At 40.7% G+C, this 22,349-nt stretch overlaps 1 protein-coding gene across 1 annotated transcript in view; it reads right to left on the reverse strand.

Annotated features, from left to right (window-relative positions):
• DSCAM (DS cell adhesion molecule) overlaps nucleotides 1-22,349 on the reverse strand; it is a 414,994-nt gene that overhangs the window by 135,774 nt on the left and 256,871 nt on the right. Inside the window, exons 8-9 of the mRNA XM_085040271.1 lie at nucleotides 21,621-21,896; nucleotides 8,339-8,617 (exon numbers count right to left, since the gene is read on the reverse strand). Of these exons, the coding sequence (XP_084896397.1) occupies nucleotides 8,339-8,617; nucleotides 21,621-21,896 (555 nt within the window). The remainder of the gene's footprint in view (nucleotides 1-8,338; nucleotides 8,618-21,620; nucleotides 21,897-22,349) is intronic.

The raw sequence follows: 22,349 nt of genomic DNA on the forward strand, positions 1-22,349 counted from the left end.
CTTATTTCAGTGCACCAGTGTACACATATTATTAAAATTATGCCAATATAGCATAAAACCATTGCAGTGAGTCTTCCACACATAGGCAAGCACATACCTATTTATGCATAAATAAAATAAGAGCTGCTTATCTCAAGGAAAAGCTCTACATGTTCCAAATACAGTGAAGAAAACAGCTTGTGACAATGTTAGATCAACAGTATGCCATGAAAGCTTGATTCCAAATGTCAAAGTCTCAGTAAAACCTACACATTTGGCAAAAACAGGGAAAAAAAGAGGCTGAAAGCTGGGAAGATTGTGGAAAGTCCCACAAAAGTTATTTAAGATTAAAAATGTTTAATGGTTGTAATAAAGTCAGTTAAGGTCACAGAATTTTGTTCTTTGGTTCAGAATATAAAGGAGTAAAAATCTGAGAAGAGAAAGTAAATTATTGGTGTCCTTATCCTGCATGTTGTTATTTTTGTTATTTCTCACAGTGCCACAGAAAATGACTGAACATGTGACAGACTTTTTTCTTCTCAAATAAATTGGGGTTTTTTTAACTTGAGTTCAGCAAAATACTGAGATCTAAGGCAGCGCAGGAGAAATCCTGATAGTTCCTTGCTCTGCTCATCCCACTGCAAAATGTGAAGCCTCATGGATTCTTCAGTTCCAGCCAGTGCTGACTTGGAAGGGTGGGGAAGACAGAACAAAGGACCCAACCATCCATCCTTGCTCTGGTCCACCCCACGAGCTGCCTCTCCAAAAGTGCCAGAAACTAAGAAAGAAAGTCTGAGAGAAGGTTGTAGCACAAAAAAAAAAAACCCCAAAAAACCAAAAAACACCCCCCACCAAAAAAAAAAAAAAGGGAGCACAGAGGGGGACCTCAGTAGTGTAAATATTTTCCCTGGGATGTGAAACAGTTATTAATGTCCACAAATGTGGGACTAATTATCCATTCAGAAAATCTGTGCAGCAGAAACACAGCAGAAGCACCAATGCTCTAATAGATGACCCTCAAGTTTTTTTCTGTATAAACACTCTCATAATTCATGCAAATAGCAGTTCTCGTTGTGCCAGAGTGTCCCAACTTTTTCTAAATGAGAAACTGCTGGGGTTGGGGTGGACAGTTCAGCTCAGAGCTGAAGGTCTGTGGAATTCTCCCTGCAGGTTCAGAGAATCCTCCTCCCAACACCTTTAGCCTTCCTCTCTGTGCCTCTACAACCCAGATTCCACTCTGACTTTCTCTTTCCACATTCATAGATACAACTGCTTTTTAGAAAAGGACAACAATCCTCTGGAGGGCAAATAATCCCCCTAACTGGATCTTTCCTCACTGAATCCTCCAGCCAAAATGCAAAGCTGTTTATTGCCTAACTGCAGAAAAGTTGTTTGGAAGTCACTACAAGAAACAGAAGGTACAAATAGAGATAGAGGCAAGAGATACCTCTGTACTAGAAACTAGATTTACTGCTGACAAACACTTTGGCTTTCCAAATGGCTGCCACACTGACAAACATTTATTGTGGGTTATGTTAATTCACAATAGGTAAACACCAAAGATGAAATCTTCGCAGCAACAGCTCTGGGCAAACACCCATCCTGTTCTAATTATCTATTCAGAGAAGACATTTGCTTCAGTAGCTCCTTTCTCACTGTTCTGTGTTCATTTTATCCTCAAACACACAAGGAGGTATTTTCCAAGGCAGGTGAAAAGCACAGTTAGTTGCACAAATAGATTTGATGTCGTACGACTTGGCACGGCGGCATCAGCTTGTTTCACCTCGGTAGCTGTGAGTAAATTTCTGTTTGCCACTCCTGGAAAATCAATTACAAGCTGCTTATCCATAAAGAGGGAGAAAAAACCAATGCAAAACACTAACCCACCATTCTTACAGGTGAATGATTACGAAAGATGCAATGGAGTGACTGATAATTACTGCCCTCCTCTACCACTGAAGAGTGTAAAGAGTAGATTGTCTTTTAAAATCTGTCCCACAATACAAGACTTCTGTCATTTGTTTTATTTCCCTTCTCTTTGAAAAACCATTTTCTTTATATTCTTCATTTGGGATGAATGACACTGGCATGAAGTGCTAATTTTTCAGGAAACAAAGAGCAGGCATATGCAGAAAAATATGGGAAAAGTTAAGCAAAACTGCATAGTATAGAATAAATGCAATCAGTCTTTAAACTACTATTTGCATTGGAATTATCAGCTAAAATACACTTTTTGTCTGATCCCATTGGGCATATATAGAACAAAAAAGGATGGATGCCAAGTGGAAATATTTTTTAAGCATTCCTATGGAAATTCTTCCACATCTTTTAAGAACTAACACAGATATCCTTGATGTGCTGTTCCTTTAATGCTGACAAGCTCTGAACAGGGCTTTTCATCACATTGATATCACTGTCTTTTGGGTATATATAAAACATAAGTTTTTGCTCAGATATTCTTGATATTCTCAATTTTAATTATTACTTTCAACAGAGAACAATATGAGAATGGTAACTGCAGAAATAAATTTTACTGTGTACTTGCAGGACCAGGTGTATGATTAGAAATCAGATTTCACTGTTTTGTGCCATAAATAAAACTTACTTGGCAAAAGCTCAGCCCACACCCAGTAACAGAAACACTTTCTATGTTCAGGAAAGCTTTGGCCTCCCTTTAGGACTGCTTGTAAAAATACCAACTTCTGCTCTGGTTTTGAAGACACAAACCCTTGACACTGAGTTTTAAGACTGCCAATAGAAATCAGAAGAGATGCTACAGCAAAATAAAATTACTCATTCAACGACCTTTCAATTGTTTCTGTACTGCTGTCTAGGTAAAGCCACGGGATTTTTCTTCTTCTATAAATGATTAAAAAGCAAACAGAGCAGACCTTTATATTTTTGTTCCTCCTTGTTCCTTTGCTTCTCAATTTTATTTCAAATTAATAACTTGTTCTGTGCTATGTGCTGCCATAGTTCAGAACACAATGCTGTTAACCACTTGATCTAAATTTTGATACTTAACTTTAGGTTATAAACCGACATTCACTTTTTCATTATCACTTTTTCATTATCACTTTTTCATTACCTTTCAGAAGATCATTAGCCCTTAAAGAATATATGCTTAGGAAGAATTTAACCAAGGTAATTTGTCTGATATGTTTGAGTTAACAGAAAAAAGTAAACAATTAGTTCCTCCTCTCTAGTTGTAAAGGTGTGAAACTTCTCTGCCCCTTTAGAAGTGAAACACTCTGAAATAGCTCATGAATGTGACTGAACAGTTCTGCTTTTATCATCATCCTTGTCTCAGCAGCAGCACAGTTCCTTGAGCCTGTAAAGGAGAGCATTTTAAATTATTTTAACAGTGAGTTTCAGGTATGCTCTCATTTAATACAGCCCCCAGGTGTGTGATGAGAAATGAGCTTTGACTTGTTTAGGGTAAGAGCCATAATTCGGCAGGTTCAAACTCCTTAATGGCTGAAGCAACTTAAAGGGCCTTAAAAAAGTATTTTCAGTCAATATTATGATAACCAGTCTCAGGCTCTCACCAAGGGAAAACAAAGAATGAGAGCAATCAGAATAGAATCCACCAGCACCCCCAAATCCTTCTCCCAGGGCTGCTCCATCTGCTCATCCCCAGCCTGGATTGACCCCAGGGATTGCCCTGACTGAGATGCAGCACCAGCACTTGGTCTTGTTCAACCTCACAAGATCCCCGTGGTCCCACATCAATTCCCTGATTCAAGTTTACTCTGTGTAAAGCCAAGAATCCTCTCTGACAGTGCCAGGGAGCAAAGGACAAACTCACACAATCCTTCCTGGGCTTCAAATCCATGCAAGCACTTCTGGCTCCTAAGTATTTGGATCAGGAAATCACTCTGGAGAGCAATTCTGAAGGCTCCTACCACGAGCTCCTCTGGTGGGCTACTGCAGTGAGTTAAGAAATAATCTACAATATTGGCCTGGAATGCAATGTTTCATTTTTACATGGAATATTTGTACTTCACATTTAGATCACACTGTCAGAATGATGGAAGAAATTTAATCAGCCAAAGCAAGCGTTGATGTATTAATGAATGAGATCATTAAACACTGTACTTTAGCAAAGATGAACAGTTATTAAATTTGGTCGTTGGACCTAAGGGGTCGATTTAGCTGGTTTAGTGAAACCATTTGCTCTGCAGTCCAAGAAAAAAAGATGTGCTTTTTGCAAAATGAGGCAGTGCCCAGTGGTTTGTGTTGATCAGGTTTGTCTAACGAGAACATTAAATAAGTGAATCTTTCAGGAGTCATCTTCAAAGCCACAATGTAAACACCAGCAAGGAAAGTCAGTGAGTTTTGACACCACCTCTGACCTTAAATCTTCCCTCCCTGCTTTTCAGTCACAAACTGCATTTGCTGCATCACCCCAGTGCCACCACTAAACATCACAAAGAAGCTGGAAACTCTCTTACTATCTGGAAAATGCAGGGAATCCTCATTGGGTGCCTAACTATCTAGTGATATTCAACACCCCTGGCAATTGCCAAATGAAAACACATTTAATGCACTAAATGCATGATTGGGGGTTTTTAGGTATCGAAAGACCTTATCTCAATTTTAACTTACAATGTGTTCACTAACAGGAGATAGAAAATCATGATTTATGCATCCACTTCTATCTTTGAATTACCTTTTCTGGTAGTATCAGAAAAATTTTGAACTCATAAATTTATCAGCTTTTTCTTTTTGGTTACCCATTAGAGTTCTTTTCACTGCTTTTTATTTCATAATTACTTTACTCCCATTTTAGGAAACTCTACAGAAATGAATAACACATGATAAAGTGTATACAGATTTTTAATCACTCTTTAGAAGTCAGCCTTAATGAGTAAAGTCTTGATTAATTCCTCATGATTATTTAAGTAGTTGACAGAGAAGATATTTTCTTAATTTCTTTTTTAATTTCAGGCTCCTATCTTTTCCTTTTTCTTAATAGCATGACTAACAAACCAGGAGTGTGCCAAGAAATAAAATAATAATAATAATAATAATAATAATAATAATAATAATGATAATAAAACTTTTCATCTCCTTTGTGATGCTATTGATGTAGTTTATCATCTTCCTCTGATATTTAAGACAGGGAAAATCCAGCCTTGCTGGCCATGTATTTCTAGGCTCTTCATCACCACTTGGATGCTTTTATAAAGACAAAATAATTGGAACTGTGAAGATTTTTTATAAAGTGCCCACAAAGTTTAAGAAACCAGTGCTCATTTTTCTTTTGCAGTTTAACACCCTGGCAAAATGGCAGGGCTGCTCAGATATGAAAAATAATATTTGTAGCAAGAATATAGGAAATCTATTTAGCAGACTCGAAGTTTCACAGGAATACATAGTGATAAAAAATAGCAGATCTATGAGATCCTATAGAAAAAGTTAAGGAAAAGGATTCTGAAGCTGTAAAGCTGATGCATTTATGTTTGTGTGTGGAATCTGCAGAAGTTTGTGTATTCACTAACTATTCAAATGAAGCAATGAACAGTTGGCCTATGTTTCTTCATTCACCTTAGGAATGTATTGTCTTTACATTTTACTTCTAGTTCTACCCATGCACTGTAAAATTATGTGGATTCCCATTTATTTCGGAAACATAATGGCCTGAGCTGTTTTAATGTCCACTTTTGAAATGAATACAAGGAGAGTATAGATGAGCAAAAAGGAACTGTGTGGGTAACAATCATATCTCACTTAATTTTGCTTTCCCATTCACTGTCTGCTCTCATATCAAAATGAACACTGTGCACATAAATAAGATTTTCCCAGAACACATCTCCCATCAATTAGGATAGCCAACATTTTTGTTTAAAGCACACTGCTGAGAAACTATGAAACAATGGGGATTAAAAAACAAGGGGAGTTAAAGCACTATTTCTGTATTTGGAGATTAAACCACTTTGGTAATTTTGAAAAATATTATGTTTCAGTTTTACAACACCTATGAACAAAAAGATGAGAAGGGATCAGAAAGCCTGGAGGATAAACAGGCAGCAGGAAAACAATTCTTAATTTAAACGTGTCCAGGTGAGGCTGGAGGCAGAGGAGGAGTGACCACAGTGACCCTCTGATGGCTGTTTGCTTTCTGACCTCTGTGCAACGAGGCAGCTGAAGGAGTTCAGCACGAGGGAAAGAGGTCAGGGTAGGGTTTGGGCAGAGAATTCAGGTCAAACATGATATTGTATTTCCCCCTTTTCCTCTGAGTGAGAGATGTTATCTCAGATGCATATCCAAAACTGATTAAAACATTATCATTTAAAGTGATAGTGAGAGAGAGAGAAGAGAGGAGGGGATTTAAGGAAACTCTGCAGAGCATTAGCTGGGCAGAAAGATAAACCAAGGAAGAAAAATGGTGAAGCCTTCATATCCTCCTAAAAATTGCAGGGTCCAGAATTCTTCTCCAAGTCCTTGGGTAAAAGAGAGTGAAGAGCTCCTATCATGCCCATGGATGTATGAGGACAGAGCTCTCCTCAGGAGGTGTAATTTGAGCAGAAAGCACATGAGGGGGAAGTGGAGGTGAAAATTGAGGTGTTGGGGCCAAGGACACATGAAGGGCTCCCCAAAACTCCTCTGCTGGACAGGAAGGGAAAATTAATGCCTGAAAAGGCAGCAAGAGGCAGATGTGTCCCAGGAAGGGAGGTCAGGGGAGGAATTAACCACAGACAGCAGGAGACAGGGAAAGTGCAGTTCAGGAGAAGTGAGGGCAAGGCAGGGCTTGTCCCCATCACTGGGGGACAGGGCAGAAATCCCTACAAAGAGCAGAAATCCCTGTACAAATTCCTACACTCGTGGGTCTCAGTGCTGGCAGGGACAGACAGTGGTGGCAGAGAAACTGTTCTGAGATGGTAAAACCCTCCTGGGTATGAGAAATGCCTGAAGGAACCAACACAGAGGTGCTGCAGATTCATTCCTATCACTTCCACAGCTGAGTAACAGCTGAAAATCAGGAAAAATCCCAGCTGGTTTTAGATGCAGCATTTCTGAGCAGGGCAGGCACAGAGAGTGGACTATGATGGGATGGGATGTACTCAACCTTCCCTTCTCCAGCTAAAGTAAGTGGGGAAAATCTCTCATTATTAGAATGAGGAACAGGGTTAAAAGCTAGCAGAAAAGCTTAGAAAGTAATAATTAAATGCATGCAGTAATTAGACTACTTCATTTACAAATTACTAAGTAAGTAAGGAAAGTAATAGACACCTGTGTGGAATAATCTTAAACAAGATTAAAATCAGTGAAATTTTAAAAATGAAAGAAATATTTATATTAAAACTAGTGGAAAAGTAATGGATTTGTTTTTCACTGAGTTTTGGGAATACTAGCATAAAAATGTAAGCATATTAGAAAACTAAGGAGTAATTCCTTAAGGATAGTCTTAGAATATTGGGAACATTTGACTCAAAAGGAAGAGTTCTTCAGGTTTTGGGATGGGAAAAAAGCCTGGAAAAGATTGCAAAAGCCTCTTTAGGATTTTAAGGTTTCTCTTGGCAAAGTTAGAGGAAGGAATATAAAATGTAGTGATCTGCAGGAGGCAGAAATAACTGAGGTTCCTTGGAGGATTATTCTTTCTCTGAGGAACCCAGCAGCTTGGTAGCAACAAGAAAATGGTGGAGAGGGACGAGCATGACGCTGACTTTTTGAAAATGAAAATTTGAAACACTTTGAAAAACTCCTAGAAATAAAAGGAAGCAATGTGCTTTTGTAGAAGTTCTGCAGTCAGTTTGAAATTATATCACAAGGAATAATCTCTAGATAATTTGGCTCCAGTGTGACTAGAAAGGTTTTTTGCACATAAAATGTTTGATTACTGAATGTATATTCACATCTATTTCTAGGCAAAATGTTGTGAAGCCATCGTGAGTGCATGAATCCTGCTAATTGCATAATAAACACAAATCAGGAAAAGAACAAGGTAACAGCAGAGAGTCCTTTCCCCGCGAAGTCAACATCAATATTCTGCTTTATTACATTCATAATGTTGTAGGAGAGAGTGAACTAAATTAAAAAAAAAAAGGGGTATGATCAGACTAAAATAATAGCAGAGAATATTCTGATACATATCAAAGGCTTGATCCCAATCACAACATTTTCCAGGAAGTCACTCCTGTGGCTCCCCCACCAACCGCCTACACACCAGGGTTTTTCATTAACTTCAAGACTTTTAGATGGGAAAATCACATTACTTTCTGTGCCGTGTGAGAAGACTGAATGAACAAAGAGAGGGATCACCATATCCCCCTCTTCTTCACACTCCCCATCAAACAGCTGCCATCGCAAACTACCCTCTTAATTGGCGCCCTTCGAAGCAATTACACCTCCTCACCTCTCACAATTAATTGGCTCTGGTGCTCCACGGCTGCCGCGTCGTTCCTGGCGATGCAGGTGTAATTCCCGTTGTGCATCAGCGAGAGGTTGGAGATCCTCAGCGAGCTGGTGAAGTCGATGTTGTCGATGGTGACGCCGAGGCTGGCGGGGATGGGCCTGCCGTCCTTCTGCCAGGTGATGGTGATGGGCAGATCCCCCGAGACCACCACGCACGGGATGAAGACCCTCTGCCCGATGGAGAAGCGCGGGAACTCGAAAGGCTGGATGAAAGGCGGGACTGCAACGAGATGGGGAAAGAGGAGCTGTTGAAGGCACGGCTTTGTTTCTGGAAATAACATCATGGGGCAGATGTGTAGTGTGGAATGTGTAGAATCTACACCTTCAGCAGCCACAGAGCTATGTTCAGCGTGAAAAATCACATTTTTGAAACTACGTTTTCATTTTCAGGCTACCCAGTGCACAAGCGGGAACTCGAAAGGCTGGATGAAAGGTGGGACTGCAACGAGATGGGGAAAGAGGAGCTGTTGAAGGCACGGCTTTGTTTCTGGAAATAACATCATGGGGCAGATGTGTGGTGTGGAATGTGCAGAATCTACACCTTCGGCGGCCACATTTTTCAGCGTGAAAAATCTCATTTTTGAAAATACGTTTTCATTTTCAGGCTACCCAGTGCACAAGTGGGAACTCAAAATGTTGGATGAAAGGTGGGACTGGAAGGAGAGAGGGAAAGAGAAGCTGTTGAAGGCACTGCTTTGTTTCTGGAAATAACATGGGGCAGATGCGTAGTGTGGAATGTGCAGAATCTACACCTTCAGCAGCCACAGAGCATTGTTCAGCGTGAAAAATCACATTTTTGAAAACACCTTTTCACTTCTTGGCTACCTGTGGCAGGACGTTTCCCCTCCCCTTCTCTCTCTTTCTGCTCAGTTGCAGAAGATAGATGATTTTAGTTAGGTTAACAGCCTAGCAGGGGTTATCTCTTGGCACCCGAAAGTCTAAAGCCTCCAACTGTAAGTCATATGTTGGAATGAAGAGAGACTGTGGGAAGACAATACTTTCTGACCACACAAGGCACACTTTTACACTATAAAAACTCACTAAAATATCCCGGAGGTAGAAATTTCTTATACACGCTCTGAAGATGCGTGGAGAACTTCTCCCCAGAGTCTGGATGCAGCTCTGTGGTAACTTTCCTGGGAATTAAGTGAAGGAATTTCGATGTACTTTCCACCACCAATTGGCAGGTTAAGATACATGGAATTCTTAAGGAATTATTCTAGCTAGCTATAATAATAAGAATAGGTACCTTTCTATAAATTGCAATTTTAGCTATTTTATGGTTTTTTTGAGCATTTATTCCAAAATTGCAGTTTTTAGCTATTTTATAGTTTATGCAATTATGTCTTTTACTGTGTATATATGTAAATCTATAGTTCTAAGTCTCTATGTTTGTTATTTTCTGTGTCTAATAAATGGTATTTTACATCATATTAGACTAATCAGCCAAATATCAAAGAACCCTGTGAACGAGACCGAGTCTGGGGGTGCTAGCCACCCTAATAACAAATACTGCCTGTTGCTAAAAGCCTGAGCAAACAGCAGAAACTCATGAGGCTCCTGTCTCCCATGCAAGACACTACCCAGTGCACAAGCAGAGATGACAAGAAGGGAAGTCATGGCTTCTAGAGACACCTGGCCTCACTGGCAGACTCTTGCAAGAGGATCAAACACCTTTTCCAGAAATCACAGCACCACCAACTCAATCCTCTCCAGGGCTGCCAACAGTGACACTGCCAGGAGGAGCTCAGGAGCTTTCCAGGTCTGCTGCAAGGCCCTTCCTTAGGGCCATGGAATAGATCTGGAAGAGGCTCCAGCTTTGCATCTGGGGTGTGATGGAAGGGAGTGTGAGCTTCCTGAACTGCCTCTAGCACTTATCTCTTAGTGTTTCAAGTCACAATTCTCATTAGGATTGCAGGAAGTGAGAGACATGTACAGTACTTGTAGGACAGCAAATCAAGGTAAAACTGATTTCTAATCAGAGGGATGGTACAAGGCATGAATGTTCAAGTTGGCACTTAATTCCTGCTAAACATATTTGGCCTGGAAAATAATTTTTCCTTTTCTTTTCCTTTTTTCCCTTACAATTCTCTGGCTAAACAAAAAAACATGGAAGAAATTACCCCATTTTCTACCAAAGTAAAAAATTCTACTGTTTAAAATCAGGTGTTTTTAATAGAAAAAAATGAAATGGGGTTTGATTAAACTACCATAGAACAATAATGGTGCTGCTTTGTTTTCTTTGTGTTGTGGTCGGAATGTTTACTAAAAAAATTGGCAAATTGGGACTCAAATTCTTATCCAGATGAAACAGTCAAAATCTTCTGCCCTTCTCAGAGGAGCATTCCAACAGCCAGGGCATTGCTCATTGATCTTGATAGGTTTTTATCAATCACTCCTGAAAGGGCTGCACAACCAACTTTGCAAGCAGTACTCAAATACTCATTTATCAAAAGAGAAGGTTCCTAGAGGTTATGCACCTCAGATATAAGAGTGCATTTCCTGTTGCCTGAGAGATCACTTACACATAATCTGTGCTACATTTGAACAGGAAAGATGGAAGGATACCCCAAGAACATTTATAGTGACCTATAGAGTGACCTCCAGGAGAAAATGGAGTTGGTGGCTTTATCTAATTGTATTTCCTTTGTCCTTTTTCCCTTCAGAAATTCTAAGGTTGTGGTTTCCCCAGAGCTGAAGCAGAAGAAAAATATCTCAGGTGGTTGCAGTGTGTGCCCATTGACTTCCCCGGCAGAATTTTCCCTCCTCTGCCTGTGTCCTGTTTCTGGGATGCAAGGACAGGAATTGGTGACCACTGTGTCATCTCCAGGCATTTCCTTTGATCCATATGTTGGCTCCTCCTCCAGCAGGAGCAAGAAAGTTCATCAAGCATGGCCAGCAGGTCAAGGGAGAGGATGTGTCCCTGTGCTCAGGTGAGAGCTCACCTGCAGAGCTGCTCCAGCCCTGGGGCTCAGCAGAGCAAGGAGCTGGAGCTGCTGGAGAGAGTGCAGAGGAGGCAGCAGGATGAGCAGAGGGATGGAGCAGCTCTGCTGGGAGGAAAGGCTGGCAGAGCTGGGATTGTTCAGCCTGGAGAGGAGAAGCTTTGGGGTGACCTCATTGTGGCCTTTTGGTGCCTGAAGGAGCTGCAGGAAACATGGAGAGAGACAATTGCCAAGGGCTGCAGGGACAGGACACAGGGAATGGCTGCAAAGTGCCAGAGGGCAGGGAGAGATGGGATCTTGGGAATTAGGAATTGTTCCCTGGCAGGGTGGGGAGGCCCTGGGATGGAATTCCCAGAGAAGCTGTGGCTGCCCCTGGATCCCTGGCAGTGTCCAAGGCCAGGCTGGACATTGGGGCTTGGAGCAGCCTGGGACAGTGGAAGGTGTCCCTGCCATGGCAGGGGTGGCACTGGATGAGGTATCAGTTCCCTTTCAACCCAAAACATTCTGTGATTCCATGATTCCAAGATTACAAACCCCCAAAGGACTAAGGCCCTGCTCAAAGCCATGTTCAAATACTCGTGCTCACACACCTCATGGTGCAAGAATTTGACACAAATCTCGTATTAACTCCACAGTTTCCAGCACAGCCATGGTGCCATTTGATGTGGGGAAGGCATGACTATGCTCAGCTGCCACAGAGAGGTGACATCAGGGACAGGATAACACAACTCATCCTTTCAGGCCTTCCCTGGCTTTTCCCAGGAGTGTCTCACTGTCTGTGTTTGGGAAAAGTGCCACTGCCATCCATTTGTCTCTCTGGCTGTGAGATCTTTTCCTGGCTGCCATCTCTGTAATCACTAAAACCTGTCCTTGTTGCATTCTGAAAATCTGATATATCAGGCATAGAGAAATAAGAAACTCAGCATAAATGACTGTGTTTAGTTGAACTTTGAGCACTGGAAATTACCTGCTTGTTCACTTGGGGACTTTTGTTGTCATAAAGTGAGGCAAGATGTCTGCAGCCTCTTGGAATTGCCTTAACCCAGCTAATTCATTCACATTATATACCTCAGATTTTTTGTACCTCAGCAGAAAAAGGCTGAATTTCTCTTAGCATTTATTGATGAGCAGTTTGTAATGTAAATGAGAATGAGGAATTATTTGAATGTGTCTGTCAGAAGGTTTTGCCATAAATTTTCCCCTTGATGAGTGCAAATACCTGCAAAATGCCAAGTCCTCCCCCTCAGTGTGGTGCCCAGCACATTTCTGCCCAACCCTTCCCAGTCTCAGACATCATTACTGGAAAGATATGCTAAAATTCACAACAGGGTGGCAAATTGCTGCTGTATTTTCTGCTGAGTGTGTAACAGATTCGAGCCAATCTCTCAAGGACAAAATTATATCAAAAGTCAGACAAAATATTGCTCAGGGATTATTATGTGCATCTTCATTCTCCATCTCCCTGATGGAGAAAACAGGGAGCAAGATCATTAGGTGACATTGAAGTGTTTTTCAGAAAATATTGATTTGCAAGGCTGCATTTACCAGCTCTAAAAATATAAGTAGCAGCCTGCAGAGTATTTCAGAAATTGGCTAAAATATTTATAGGCAGCACATTTGCCTTCTACTCAGGTTTTTAAGATACAGAGGAAACCAACATTTCTGCTTCATAAAATGTAATGTATATTCAACCTGCAGCAGCTTGCAGCCCTGACAGGAGTTTATTTTAAAAGCCAGTGTGAAATTTCAAATCAGTACTTAGAAGAAAGCAAATAGCCTTGCAAAAACTTTGAAGTGTTGAAGAATGTTCAACTGCAGTGTTCACCAGTTTGGGTTGATAAAGGAAGTTTCTGGTGACCTAGCATAGGAGGTAAGAGATAAAATTTCTTCCTGCTCGTTTGAAGAAGGAAATTACCACCTAAAAAAAAAATCACTTATTAAAAATATGTTAGACAGTCCGGCAAATATTTTTTGAGAGGTAAAAACTTCCATCTCTATATATGTAGTAAAAAGTTGAGATATATCCTTAATAGAAGAAAATGTCAAGCTTGATTAACAAACATGTAGAGGTTTTTTTGCAAACTAAAGCTGTACCATTGCCAAACAGCACTAAAAAAAATAAGAGGGATATGGAGTACCTTGAGAGAGAAAATTTACAGTAGGACAGATGTATTTAAAATCTGTTTAAAATACTTCAAGGTATGTTTATATATTTTTCTTCCCTAAGTGTAGCTTTAGTTTGACCAGTTCCAGAGCTTACATTTGAGTGAAATTATGCTATTTTATATATAAGTTGTTCCATCTTCACTAGAGAGAGCAGTGTGTGTGTTTGTGTGCATGGAAAGGATTTTTCTTTCTCCACCCACAGTGGGCAGAAGAGTGAAAATCTCCTCTTCATGCAACAAAATGCTGTGTCCTGGGAATGCTTCATTGATGAGTGCTTGAATTAAGTGTCTATTTGAGAAGAGGAGCATGGGCCAGCTCATTAGTGCTAATACAGGAAGATTTAAATTATGGTTTTGTGCCCTTGCAAGGTCTTCTGTACCTCTGGGGGACTGCTGGGAAGGAGGGCAAGGAGAGCTTCCACGCTGCTCTCCATTAGCAGAGGAACATCCTTAATTTCTTGCCCTCTGTTCCATGGGAGTTGTGCTGCAAGGAGCTGCTGAGATGATTCACTGAGACAGAGTATCCTGCAGATTGCCTTTTCCTGCAGCAGCCTGCTGAACATGGTGCTCTGCACAGCAAAATGAAAGTCATCCCCTGCTTTATCATTATAAACACTTCCCTGATGGGTTTCCTTGCAACAGCACTGTTGCAGGGGCTGTGTCTGCAATATGAAATACTTCTGGCAATAAATATTTATGGCTGAGGCAAAATGATAACCACCAAGCTATGCAGTCTCTTAGGGCAGCCCTGTGACCCCAGATTTCATGCACTGGCAGTGAAAAAGCCAAAACTGTTTTGTCTCTGCACAAACTCCAGCCATGGTCTACATAAGCAGCTGATTTTATATCATCCTTCTTTTTCCAGTGGGTTGATATTGTAGGATTTTTTGCATGGTATGCCTTATATACATTAATTTAAAATTAGGCCAGCACAGTCCAGAGCTCCTCTATCACATGCACACAGTTTTTTGCTTTCTGTGGGTATTTATTCCATGTCCTAACACACACACTGCTAATAGCTCACACTAACTTGGTGCACTAAAATTTGAAGAGCAATTTTAATGAATATGTAAAAAATTAATTAAAATACAATTGACAAAAGAAACACAAAGAAAGAGCAAGAACATATATTCTAAATCCTAGGTAAATAGACCTGCACTGTAAGAGGGAGAAGAGGGCTAACTTTTGATAAACCAATATATAATATACAGATACTCTTGAACTCCGTAGCTGAGACTCTTATTCAAGTGTTAAGGCTCATTTCACATTGTTTCCATTATTCATAAATAAATGAATCCATACACAGATATAAATTGTGCTTGAAAGAGATAAGATACAAGACTGTGCACAAATCCAGGGAGTTCAACTTTGGATTTAAGTGAAAAGTTTTATATTTCTGCATACAAATTCCTTATCATGAAGACTGGGATAGTGGTGAAACAGCTTTAACAGACATTTTTGGGTGACCACGTTCTGCAGTGTCAGAGGTAAAGTCATTAGGAGTGTGCTGGAAAGGCACAGCAGCATCATCCACATGACACCTGCAAGATTTTAAAGAATGTAAGTCAGGTATTTCAGTGCAAGGCTAACCTTGAGTTGCTCTATGTTGAATGGCAAAAAAAAAAAAATTATGCAAAGTCAAAAATACCAGATTTTTCAGTCTTATTTTCAGGTATTTTTATAGATTAGACATGTATGAGACATCCCTATTAAAGTGCACATTCCCTTAAATCAGACTCTGCCCCTGCTTGCTCCCCATAACTACTCCCCATGGCTATGATGTGATCTGAAAAAGACATTTTTTCAGTGCATTTTTCAGGGTGTTTTGCACAATGGCACATTCTCATTCCCTCTGACCACATGGCCCTGGTGTGACTCCTGTGCATGACAACTTCAGCCACTTTGAGAAATCTGAGCATTTCTTCCCAAGGAAGTTGTGACAAGTTTGAAGGGATGCAGAACTATATAGCATGGCAGAGTGGAAGAAAGGCAGAAAGTGATGTAATGAAAGAAATATCTGAAAGATGTCAAGGCCAGAAGCTTTTTCTGCTTCAATCTATTGGCAAAGGAAGTCAGTAGGACAGATAAGATCTGAGATATGTGCATGAAGCTGAACTCACACTTGCCATAATCCATGTTTCCAGGCTGAAGGATGCACAGATTAGCAAATTGATTGATGACAGAATGCACCACAGCCCCAAGAACCCTGGAAAGATTTCCCCTGTTGTTTTGTTCCCTTTTGTGCCTGAATGTTTTCACTATCTAAACCAGCACTCCCTGAACTGATTTGAAATGCAAATTCACCAATAGTATTTTAGATTTTAGAAAAATGCACACTTCCAAGGAAAGATGAGGAGAATCTATTCAAATAATTGCAACATGAAGTTATTTAGAAGTAGCCCCTGTTTGGTTTGCTTGTATTCTGACAAGAAACAAGGCTGGTACAATTCCTTTCTGTGGTTCACAACAGGTGAGGGGCTCACTTTACATAAGGCAACAAGAACACTTCTAAATCAATGAAATACATAAACTCTACAAGATAAGAAACAGTCCTTTTGAACACCTCACTTTTTATTTTAATGATGCTGTACCCTTCCCTCTCAGGGGCTCCTTTTTCAATTAATTCCTGTTGGAGAAGTGTGAATAGCAGCAGGCTGTTTACATGAGAATGTGTCCCATGAGACTGATGAGAAGAAAATCATCACTTACTACTGATGGCTTTTACTGTAGCTGGGAAAACTATTACTATGAATTGCATAATAAAAAAATGGAGATAATAACTCACTCCTGTTCTTAAAATGCTCTGAGATCTACTAAAATGCTGTAAAAGAGATGCTGCTATTATTATTTTAACATCTTTCCACTTTCATGGGTTGTTTTTTTTTCAGTGCAAATAATGAAACTTACAGATGGGGTGGGTAATATAACCTCTTTGTTTGCCAACACTTCCCATTGTAGGACTATTTTCATTTGCTTGCACTTTGACTTTTGTTTGGGTAGCAGTTTTCCAGGCCAGGTGTTTGCCTCAGGCTGAGTCATTTCAGCTGGAAGGTTTCAGCTACAACTCATTGAATAAGGAGGGAGAGTGGGAAAATTGAGACATGGTAAAAGTCAATTCTACCATAAAACCAAAAAAAAAAAAAAGGTATTGGGAGAACCTCAGTAGTCCCACCTGCCCCATGGTCAGAATGGATTTAGCAGCCTGGATTTCAAGTTCAGCATCAGACATTCTTGCTGTCCCTATAAAAAAATCATCACAAAATGATGCCCAAATTTTGCAGTCTGAGCAAAACCAAGTCCAAAGGGAAAGGGTAGTTTTGAGTCTTGAGAACAAGGTGATGTGGAAATGAGAACTGAGATGATGAAGATGTGGAGGACAGATGGATTTGGGGACCCAGAGGAGAAGAGCCAGGACTTGGGAAAGGATGAACTGGACAAAACTGAGGAAGATACACCATTCTGAGAAGGAATGAACAGAAAACCTGCATCTTTTATGGAATATTCTTCTCCTCAGGATCTCTGGCTTCAACAGTCCTCTGCCACTGGCAGTTGTACACAAAACCCTCTGGCAAACCACGAGAGCTGGGCTGAACACAGAGCAAAAAACTGCTGCTGCTAAGAATAATTCTGTTCTTGGCAAGGACCTCAGCAGTATCCTTAGCAAGGCTAATCTGAATTGCCTCTGATGATGTCAGAAACTTCTGTTCCCGCTTTGCAGGAGGGAGGGGAAAGGGGGTTCAGTTTACTTTACAAAAAAAAGCTAAAAAGAAAATTACACCTACCATAGGCCAAAGCAAAACGTGCTGAAAAGGTATTATTACAGTTGCAAATAAATTGGTCAGCAGGAATGAAATACAGAAATTAAGAGTGTAAATACAGTTGTAGTCTCCCTCTGTTACTTGTGCATTACAGGGTGGGTAGTTTTCATGGCATCTTGTCAGAACTCAGAACTGGCCAAATCATTTGTCTAAATACAAAAAATAATGCCAAGATGGCTTGATTTCCAAAAAGCTCTGTTAGAACTCAGGCACAGTTCCACTGGTGCTGTATTTGCCAAGTAGAAACCTGCATGTCTTCCTGCCAGCTTATCTACTCAGCTCCCAGCAGCCAAATTTTGGGATTGCTGGCTTCCAAATCTAGATTTTGGGACAGAGACAAGCAGCAGGGAAGGGCTGGGGGGAGACGGCAGGGCAGGAGTGACAAACCACATTTCTGTGGGACAGTTATTTGGAGTCTGCAGACCTCTGGCATAGGGTCTGTGCAAACAATGGCACCAGTTATTCCTAAAACATGGGACAACTGATTTCATGGGGTGTCTCACTGATTCTTCTGATCAGCAGGGTAAAGAAGTAGGAGGTCTGAGATCAAACAGCACAGAAATACCAAGCTCCCAAGCTTTTGGCTTTCCCAGAGCTGCCAGGTGGGACGATGCACAGCAAGGCTCTGAAAGCCCCACTCAGGTTCCCTGGCAGCCAGGAGTTCATTTAAAATGATTGTCAAGAAACTTTCTCTTCTCCTATCTGTAACCTTGTCATGATTTCTGAAGGATGATTTCACTTGCATCTGGATGTTTGTAAATCTCAAAATACTCTACAGAATGGACAGCACTCTTGTATTTGATGACATGCTCATGGTGTTGCATGCCTTTATTTAAATAAAATGTCTTGTCTTTTTTGGCAAGTCCTCACTCAAGACAGAGCCAGGATACCTCACATGCTGGAGGATTTGGAAAGTGGGAAGTAAATGTGGCAGAGGGCTGCCAACTTTAAAAACCAGGTTTTTGCCTAATGCAAATAAATGCTGCCCTGTAGAGCCAAATTCTGCATTCACCTTTGCCACAGATCTCTCAGACAAAGCTAATTAAATTACTTAAGTCTGTCCTTCCCAGGGGGCTAAGCTGAGTGACGTGGCTGCCCTGAAGAAGGAAACAGAACTCTCAGGAGCAACTTCACTTCAGTGGGAGCAGAGCTTTGAACATATAAATGTTGTGTAACAGCAGGTGAACTGGGAAAATTAGGCTGTAAGCTTCTGAAATTGAATATACAAAAAAAAGTAGATATTTTTAAGTTCGGTCTGTGCTTTATTGCCATTTTTTCTGGTGACCCAGGTGGTTTTTGAAAATGAACACATTGTTTCTGAAACATTTTGATACCCCAGAGATGACAAACTCATGAGGAAATTATTAATTATGTGCTCAAAACAGAACATGGAGGGGAAAAAAAAAAGCCCTACTAAGTAACAGCTCACTAAGTGTCATTTATTCTGAATCACCCTTAGGATTTTGAGGAAGGTTACAGCAGAACTGAGAGCAAAGCAAAGGACTCATGTTGTTGAAGATGGACAATTATTCTCCCTCTGTTTCTCTGGAGAAAAAACAAATCTGATGGTAGGAGAAGCTGAACTGTAATTAACAATATTTGAGCTCTGATATTAACTCCCCTTACAACACCACATTTCAGAGTACTTTTAACCTCCAATATGCAAGCTGGGCCATATTTGTATTTTTTTGATATCAAATACAAGTGCTTAAGAATTCATCCCATTAACTTTGGAATCTATAAAATGAAAAGACACACACACACACACACACACACATTAATAATATTTTAAAGCACCAGGCCACTTTTGAGTCCTCTCTGATATGTTAGATAAAATCACTGTGTAGTTACGGAAAACAATACAAGTTTTGTAAAAAAAAATCCACTGTGGCACTGCTGACCTCAAGCTGCAATAGCAGAAGGTTGAGAACTGTTCAAGTCTGACCTAAAAACCTCACCTGTGACATTTTGGGCTTAGCATACGAGGTCAGGCTATTCACCTTGCTTTCAAATAACAGTGTCTTGTCAAGGCTCTGAGCAGCCTGCTCTAGTGGGAGGTGTCTCTGTCCATGGCAAGGGTTGGAGTAAAGTGATTTTTGAGGATCCTTCCAACCCAAACCATTCTGTGATTCTGTGATCACTGAGGCAGCTCAGCCCTCTGTCACCCCTCATTATGTTCTGCATGTCTATCAAAGTTATCCAGTGTATTTGCAGTCCCTGTTTGAGATTTCTGAGCAGCCAATGGCCCTGGCAGCTGAATATCCAGAGGTGCAGCAAAAACACCATCAAGGAAGTCAAACCATTGACCAAAGCTACAGTTCAATCCAAATTGAAAGAGCTGGCAATCTGCTTTCTGGGGTAAGAATTGTCAAGTTGGAAACCATAACCTAATGGAAGAAAAAGCAGTATTTCAGCTGAGATACCAGCTAGTGTTCTCAGTGACTGGTTTTGTTTACATCTCAATGCCTGTGACTGCTGGATTTGTTTTGTCTGGCTACATTCATTTTGACAGTCATTTGAAAAATGGTATCATTGAAGAGGCAGCTTTTCCCCACCAGAATTACCACAGTGGCCTGTTAGTGCAGCAGCAACACAGTGGCTGATTTGTTATTCAGTTCCTAAACTCCATCAACAGATCTGTGATATCATTGTAATGTCAAGCAAGGCACAACACACATGAAAACAAAAGGTGTAGCTTTTAAATGCCACAGCTTGTGACCAGTGCCCCTGATGGGCTCAGGTGTGTGAGATGTCTTGCCTTTCAAAGTCCAAATTGCTCATGGCTTAAAGCTAATCCCTTAAACTCTTGAAAAAAAAAAAAAGCAATTGCATTGCTCCAGACTGATAAGGGCAAAACTAACAGAGCAGAGAGAAGTTAATAGATCAGATGTCTATAACAAAGTCATTTTACCTTACTGTTCTCTCTACATCTTATCTGAGAATGGATACAAGATTCAACCTCCCTCCCTTCCTCTCCTCTCCCTCAGAAAAAAAAAAAAGGACGAGGAAAAGTTTCTAATAACTCCAGGAACAGTGAAATTATACCTCAATTCTTCCTACAGGTTCACATGAAGGGCAGTATTCAGTGGCCTCATTGCTCAAAACTAGATGCTACTGCAATCAGGTTTTCAGTCTTTTGTGTCTTTATGAATAGGTCTGAACATTGCCAATGTCAGAATAGTCAGGACACAATGCTGAAAAATTCCTATTCTCAATCTATTGCTGAAGTCTTTCAGGGCCATCTGAACATCCTTGTTTTGGACTATTGGAATAGATTTGAAGCATCCTATTAGAATTTCAAGTCACATTTATTTACAGTGTTACCTTTCTAAGCATGAAGAGCACTCAGACAATCACTTAGTGAGAGGAAAGCAAGGTTAATGCTTTTAGTTCCTCTCTCTGCTTGGTGGCAAAAATACAGACATTAAAATTATCATCTCATGTTTTAAAAGCTGGAAAGCCACTGGCTAATGAAAATTGGAACTTTGTTATCCAGCAGAGGAACAGTCACCAGTAAAAAGTGGGTGACAAACCATTAATTTCCTGATTTAGACGTGAAAAGTGCTCATAGAAAATTTGCTGCTGCAAGGCCTCCACTTAGAGGCAATAACAACAAAAACAACAACAAGGCAATACTGGCAAAGGAACTGAACCAAGGAGGGCAAAAGTCAGTAGAGAACAAGACACAGTGAGTGATCATTTCTGTGTCATCATTAAAAATTGTCCTAGGTTGCAATATAGATGTATTTATTATTCTGTTACCACCTCCACAAGCTGTGGGGGTTGTTATCTCCTGCTATGGCTTACACCTGATAACTTAATAGGTGATTGAGAACTCACCACAGGACTCATGGAGTTATCTCATCCTATTGTGAGATGCTCCACCCAGGAGGGAGGAGCCAAGCTTTCCCACCTGGATACAACCTTTCAAAAGAAAGGCACAAGGAGCCCCTGTCTACTGGATTCCCAGAGGACAAGAGCTACCACTGGACCTACAGCTGGAGACCAGACCTTCCACAGGATCAATGCTTCAATCTAACTACTTCACTTGGACTGCTACCATCACCCTGAATAACAGGGTGTCAGGTTGTATCTGACTCTGTCAGTGTTTTTTCTTGTATTATTGCACTTATTTTTAATGTTCCTGTTAAATTATAATCCTGACTTGCGATCTCCCTCTGGTTTGTTTTCAAACTAACACAAAAACAAACACAAATCTGGATTAACATCCTCAAGCACTCGTCATCCACCAATTCCCCAGCAATCAGCCGGGCTCAGCTTTTCCCAGCTGCCCTCACCTTTCACTGTCACGTGCACGCTCTGGCTGGTGGACAGCTGGGGCTGGACCAGGACATTGCAGGTGTATTCTCCCTCATCCACCTCCTTCTGCACGTCCGAGAGCTTCAGCGTGCCGTTGTTCTCGAACGCCACTTGGCGATGGTTGAAGGGCAGCAGGTTGGAGTTCTTGTACCACTTGATGGAGTAGTAGGGGTAGCCAATCACCCGGCAGTGGATGTAGGTATCCCTCCCAGCGATGGCCGTGATGTTCTTCATCGGCCGAATGCTCGCTGGCCCTGCCAAGGCGGAAAAAGAAACTCTTGAAGACAATTTAAAGGCATGTTTGCTCTAGGGAAAGTGAGTAATCTTTTTTCTGGATGTATAAATGTTAACGGATGCGGCTCACACCACGCTTCTTAGCATTTGACAGATTTTTTTCCTTTTGAGAGCTACTTAAGCAGTTTCCCTAATCTTGGTATGCTCTAGTTTTTCCTTACCCTGCAGCATACATACTAATTATGTGGGGGTATATATTTGTGTTATCCAACACTTTCTGATAAAATCTTTGCTGCGTTACAAATTAAAAGGCTGAGTGTGATTTAATTAATGTGAAATACTGACACTGATACAAAGCTAGAATCCTGTTACACACGAGAACACTGACACAGTTAGCTTTTTTTTGCTTGTTATGTATATAAAGTATAATACCATGAGGATGGGTATTATGCCATGTAGAGCCAGAAATTCAA

This window comes from Lichenostomus cassidix, chromosome 1 (genome assembly GCF_008360975.1).
Source record: "Lichenostomus cassidix isolate B80296 chromosome 1, HeHo_3.0, whole genome shotgun sequence".
NCBI lineage: Eukaryota > Metazoa > Chordata > Aves > Passeriformes > Meliphagidae > Lichenostomus > Lichenostomus cassidix.